The sequence below is a fragment of the Hipposideros armiger genome, unplaced genomic scaffold (genome assembly GCF_001890085.2).
Source record: "Hipposideros armiger isolate ML-2016 unplaced genomic scaffold, ASM189008v1 scaffold_1537, whole genome shotgun sequence".
Lineage (NCBI taxonomy): Eukaryota > Metazoa > Chordata > Mammalia > Chiroptera > Hipposideridae > Hipposideros > Hipposideros armiger.
The window spans coordinates 77,293-83,913 of record NW_017732887.1 but is presented as its reverse complement, the minus strand read 5'-3'; the positions used below and the strand labels follow the sequence as shown (position 1 = coordinate 83,913).

The 6,621-nt window shown below is 44.6% G+C and overlaps 1 protein-coding gene across 1 annotated transcript in view; it reads left to right on the top strand.

The window, feature by feature from the left end:
• ISY1 (ISY1 spliceosome associated protein) overlaps window positions 1–6,621 on the top strand; it is a 58,478-nt gene that overhangs the window by 46,093 nt on the left and 5,764 nt on the right. The window contains exon 7 of the mRNA XM_019634197.1: window positions 2,747–2,833. Coding sequence (XP_019489742.1) covers window positions 2,747–2,833 — 87 coding nt within the window. The remainder of the gene's footprint in view (window positions 1–2,746; window positions 2,834–6,621) is intronic.

Here is a 6,621-nt window from a genome sequence, read left to right as displayed (position 1 = left end):
TTTGTTCTTCAGTCTAGTTGTGGAGGACGTCGCTTCACTGGCCCATGTTGGTATTATGGTCATTGTGCTCTTCCTGGCTGAGGCAGATTGGTCATAGGCTGTCCAGTGGCTGCTCACGATGGCTCATGGCAGCTCACACTGGCTGCTGGATGCTCATGCTGGCTGTTGGCCACTCATGGTAGCCTATGGCAGCCCACTGCAGCCTATGCCTTCACCAGCGACTCACGGCAGCCCAGCTCCAGGTTGAGCTGTTGTTCACCATCTTAGCTATAGAGGGCACAGCATCACTGTCCCATGTGGGATCTGAACTGGCGGCCCTGCTGCTTAGAGCTTGCATTCCCAAGCCAACTCTTCACCAATGAGCCACTTGGCCAGCCCTAACTGGTTGTTTTTCATGATTTCTGTATCCTTCTTTATGTTCTCACTAAGTTCCTTAAACATTCTTATTATCAGTGTTCTAAACTCTGCCTCTGATAGGTTGGTTGCCTCTATTTCATCGAATTCCACTAATTCTAGAGGTTTTTTTCTGTTCTTTTATTTGGGACGTGCTTCTTTGTTTCCCCATTCTGGCTGACTTTTTGTGCTTGCTCCGATGTATTAGGTAGATCCCCTAGGTCTCTCAGTCTTCACTGGGTGGACTTATGTGGTGTATGTACTTTATATTTGAATTGCTCAGTCTCCCTATTCTCCTGTGCGTGTGTTCCAGAGGTATCCCTTATGTTGTGTAACTTCTCCTGTTGAAGCTGAGCTTTGATTGCTTTTGGCTTGTTGTCAGTACATGGGATTGACTCCCAGGCTAACTAGCTGTGAGAATTGGCTATGTCCACAGCTGCTGTGTGAGGGTTGACCCCTCAAATGAGGTTTCACCCCCATGGACTCTTATGCCTGTAGAGAATTCCCTTTCAGTGTATCTCTTGTAGGTCAAACCTAGTAATGCTCTGTTTTGGTCTAGAGTTAGCCTCTGGGTGTGATGATTCTTGTGCCTCGTTGGCTGGGCCCTGGTGCAGAAGATTTCAGAACAAAACAAATCAACAAGCATAACAACAACCACCAAAAAAAACAAATACAGTCACATGTAGAAACAACTGACAACCAACATTCGACATGCACAGAAGTATCAAAAATACAAAAAACAAAAGAAACAAAACAAACAAAATGGTAACACCAAAAAGAAAAAATTACAGAAAAATGGAAAGGAGGAAAAGTAGAGCAGAGAAAAGAGAAAAGAAGGCAGAGAGAAGGGAGAAAAAAAATATATGTATATATGCGTCTACGCACATATATATGGACATATGTATACACACACACACACATATATATACACATATATAAAAAACTAAAAATGAAAGTAATAAAATAGAAAAACAAAAACAAAAAAGATAGAAAAAAACAGTGCCCATCTTGGCTTAAATCCACCGAGCTATCTCCAGGTTGTCTTCTGCTGTACAAAAACTTGTCTGTGTCTTGTGGATGCAGAGCTGGCCACCTGGTGCCCAAAGTGACCCTGGTGATGCAGTTCTAGATGAGTGGGGCTATGAGGTGTGGTTGGTAGTTTTTACAAAATCAGTGTATTTTCTGTTCTCCCAGCTGAGAGCACCACAGCCAGAGCCACCTTCAGACCTGTGCGCAGGTCTCCTGGGTCTTAGGGCCCTCTTTCCACTTGGGGCTGTGAAGGGCATGAGATTTCCGAGCTCCTGAAATCCAAGTGCTGCCTCTATCACCGGCTGCTGGGCTCTGTGTGACTCAGCAACTGGAGCCCCCCAGGAAAAGGTGGGGGTGGGTAGGTAGTGACACACTTCCCTAGGTCACAGCTGCAAGCTGGCTATTTCTGTTTCCTGGGGGCTGCAGCACCTCTGTAATCTGACACTATTCCTCCATTCAGGGACCAGCTTAAGACTTTGTAAGGGCAGGGATAGGGTTGCTGTGGGAGGGTGGGAGTGGGGTCCTGGTCATGGAGTTGGTTTTTTTTTTTCTTTCTGACTGACTGAGAGAGCCCAGCTGCAGTTTTGAGCTGCGGCTTCTGCCTCGGACGCTTGGCACTGCTGTGCTCTATGCTGAACTCTTGGCAGGACAGTGGGGCATAGGGAGGGAGCCCGTCGCCTTGCTGTTGTAATAATCTGTGGTCTGCTTCCTGGAGCCCTGCATCTCCACAGCCACGGATGCGGGCTACGCGGGCTACGTCTCCGCATGCCTCCCTTCCCTCTTTCCCTGATCGCCCGGTTTGCCCACCTTCAAGTCATCCTCGTGCGAGTCTCTTAGCTGTTCTGTGTGATGAGCAGGGATTCCTCTGATGAGTTACAGCTGTTCAATTTGTGGTAATTTCCAGGGGAGAACTCAGGGAGCCCACCTCACTGCCTCCATTTCTATCCATGCATCTGACATCTTCTTTACATCTTTAGTTACAGGAATTCTGTTCAGGTAGTCTTCAGGTGGTTCTCTATTTTGGTTCTATATAAAGATAGTGAACAAAGATCCCCTGTCACAGCTCTGCCCTCCATCTTCCTAGGTCTCACTGCTGTCACCAGTTTTTATTTTTATTTTCTTTCCTAATACAAAATGTAGCATAATATACACAATGTTCTATTGCTGTTTGTACTTAACAATGTCTTGGCTGTGTTCTGTATGAGTACAGAACTTATTCATTCCTTTTAAACAGCTGCAGAGTAGTGGTAGTGCATTTTTAGCAGTACCAGTATTTATTTCATGGTCTCCTACTCATGGACTTTTGGTTGTTTTCTGTTTGTAGTCTGATGAGGAAGGCAACCAGGAGAAAGGAGGAGAAGACGGGCAGCAGAAGTTTATTGCTCATGTCCCTGTGCCATCACAGCAAGAGGTAGGTAGAGGCTGAGAGCTGCCATGGCAAGTGGAGCTTCCCAAATGCCAGGGGCCTCGCCTCTAGAGGAGACTCCACAGAATGGGTTTTTATCATCCTGTCTATTCATTTGGGCACCTCTGACTCCTGACCACATGGCACTGCTCACTGTGCTCATACAAGATGTGCTCAAACAATATGGTGAATGTTTAAATTAAAAAAAATTATTACAGTAAAAGACATTGCTATTAATCCGCCTCAAAATACGCCCTGCCCCGCTTCAAACACGGTTATTCCATCGTTCTTGCCACTTTCTGAAGCAGTTCTGGAAATCCTCTTTTGTGAGTTTCTTTAGTTGTGCTGTCATGGCTGCTTTGATGTCCTGAATCAATTCAAAACATTTATCTTTCATGGTCATTCTGACTTTGGAGAAGAGCCAGAAGTCACATGGTACCAGATCCAGTAAATTAGGTGGATAAGGACACACTGCATTGTTTTTATTTGACAGAAATTGCTGTATCAGAAGTGATGTGTGACAGAGCCTTTCCATTGTGATCAAAATATATGATTAATGCTGCTGCCGAGTGCCATCCAACAGAAAAGCAGGGATCTTTAATATGGGAAGTGGCACGTCGAACCTTAGTAACAGTGTGTGACAAGTTCCAACTTGTTTTGTGAAGTCAGGTGTGAACTACAGTTGAGAGAAGGTGTGTTTTAAAGTGTGCTGTAAATCATTCTCCATCATGACAANAGAAAATGTTCCATGTGCCCTTGAGAAGAATGTATATTCTGTAGCTTTGGGGTGAAATGCTCTGAAAATATCGATTAAATCCAACTGTTCTAATGTGTCATTTAAGGCCGCTGTTTCCATATTGATTTTCTGTCTGGAGAACCTGTCCCTTATTGTCAGTGGTGTATTGAACTTTCCTACTATGATAGTGTTACTGTTGATCTCTGTCTTTATGTCGGTCAATACCTGTTGTATATATTTAGGTGCTCCTATGTTAGGTGCATAGATGTATACTAGGGTTAAGTCCTCTTGTTGGATCGATTCCTTTATTATTATGTGGTGCCCTTCTTTGTCTTTTATTATATTCTTCAATTTAAAGTCTATTTTGTGAGATATAAGTATTGCTACTCCAGCTTTTTTCTCATTTCCATTTGCATGAAATATCTTACTCCATCCTTTTACTTTCAGCCTGTGTGTGTCTTTTGATCTAAGGTAAGTCCCTGGTATACAGCATATGCAAGGGTTTGTTTTCTTATCCATTCAGCCACCCTATGTCTTTTGATTGGCACATTTAATCCATTTACATTTAATGTGATTATTGATAGGTACATAATTATAGCCATTTTGTTATTTGTATTTCTGGTCTTCATTAGTTGGATTGTTTTCCTCTTTCTTCTGCTTAAAGAAGCCCTTTTAACATTTCCTGCAATGCTGGCTTGGTGGTAATTAATTCCTTTAGCTTATTCTTTTCTGAGAAGCTCTTAATCTCTCCTTCAATTTTAAATGAGAACCTTGCTCGATAAAGCAATCTAGGTTGTAGGCCTTTGTGTTTTTTTTTAATTAATTAACTAATTCATTAATTTATTTTTTGTGGAAGGGTGTATGCTGTGACCTCTGGCATCTTGTAGGCCTGCCACCTGTTCCCTGTATCTTTTTCCCTCATCTAGCAGGAAGCAGACTATTGAGATGATACTCAGAACTTGGAGGGGGGCCACTTTTATAAGAGGGAACAAACTTTGATACCTAGAGAAGAAGAGATTTAGAAATCCTATAATAAACTCACAGAGGGATGCTCTATGGCTAAGATGTGTAAGGTCAGTAAAGGCCTTACTAGTATTCCGGCAGTGGAAGAAGTGGACTAGTAACTGGCTGAGATATTCTGGCAGGATGTAGCCCTAGATGTATACGGTAGATGGTGCAATCACCAGAAAATAGATGCTGAGTATGTGCTACACAAAAACAACATGTTCCTTCTTCCTTACATTGATTGCCGGACCATCGGTGGCCCAAGTCTTCAAAGAGAACTTGATGTGGGCCCATAATTGCCCTCGCAAGGTGAACTAAAAATAGACGCTTTGTGGCTAGATCAGTCTTATACTGTGTTAGTTCCATTGTCTTATCTCTATTGCTGGTCTGTGCTGGACAGAACTGAGGAGGTCTCACGTGGATAGGTCCTGGACCAACGTCTCAGTTCTTGGCATGAGATTGAAGGCAGAAAAGTTAGAGGAAGAGGGAAAAGGAGGGAGTTCTTAGGTCAGCACCCTAATGGGCAGTCAGTCCAGGAGAAGGAACCAAGAGACCTTCAGGACCCACCTCATAGTTGCCACAGACAGGGTCCCTCATTTGCCCTCAAGTGCTTCTCTTAGACTTGCTCTGTGTTTAGATCCCCATGGAAAGGAAGACAGGACAAGGCCAACATTCCCGACAAGTTCAGGGGATTGACTGAATCCCTTCCTTTAAGCCTGTCCTCCAAGTCTTGTAGGTCGGCAGCCATGCCTGTCGCTTTTAAATGTCTGACAGAAGCCGATTTTTTTTTTTGAGAGAGAGAGAGGGGGTGGGGGGGAGAGGGAGAGAGAGACTTAAAATGGAAGCCTGAAGCTGGGCAAGTGGCAGCAGAAGTGTGAAGTATGCTTACCTCACCTTATATCCCCATCAAACCCCCAAATGATATAGGATCCTGGTGTCTGGTGCCTGGAAATTGTGGTCTCTCGTACCCGAAGAATGAGAACGCAGACTCAGAGGGGTAGAGGAGCAAAGATTTTAATTGAAGTGAAAGTAGAGCTCTCTTATGAGAGAGGGTACCGGAAACTGGGATGCCCCTGTTTTTTGGTTGTTTTTTTTTTTAAGATTTTATTGGAGAATTAGGGACGGGGAACTTTGTTGGCGAATTGGGGAAGGGGAACAGCTGAGTTGTTGTGCTTCAGTCTTAGTTGTGGAGGGCGCAGCTAGCTCAGCTTCAAGTCCAGTCTCCATCTGTCTACCCGTCGGCAACTCCCTGCCGCTCAGCTGAAGATGCTGTGTTCAATCTTAGTTGCAGAGGGCGCAGCCCACCATCACATGCGGGAGTCGAACTGGAAGCCTTGTTGCTAAGAGCGCACGCTCTAACCAGAGAGTCATCTGGCCACCTGTCAGTAGCTCAGGGAAGCTCAGCTCAAGGTGCTGAGTTCAATCTTAATTGTGGATGGGCGTAGCTCACCATCCCATGCAGGAGTCGAACCAGCAACCTTGTTGTTAGGAGCACGTGCTGTCACCAGCTGAGCCATCCTTCTACCTGTTGGCAGCTCAGCGGCAGCTCAGCTCGGGTGCAGCTCACTGGCCCGTGTTGAAATCAAACTGGTGACCCTGTTGCTCTGAGCTCGCGCTCTTATCCAATGGAGCCACTTGGCCGACCCTAGGCCTTTGTTTTTCATCACTTTGAGTATCTCCTGCCACTCCCTTCTGGCCTGCATGGTTTCTGTAGAATAGTCAGCTGATATTCTTATGGGAGCACCCTTGTAAGTAACTAGTTGCCTGTCTCTTGCTGCTTTTAGGATTCTGTCTTTGTCTTTAACCCTTGCCATTTAACTATAATGTGTCTTCGGGTGGACCTATTTGGGTTCATCTTTGTTGGAACTCTCTGCACTTCCTGGGCTGTATGTCAATTTCTCTCACCAGGTTAAGGAAGTTTTCAGTCATTATTACTTCAAATATGTTCTTGATCCCTTGCTTTCCTCTCTTCTCCATCTGGTATTACTATGATGCACATGTTGTTGCTCTTGATGTTATCCCACAGTTCTCTTGAACTATTTTCATTGCTATT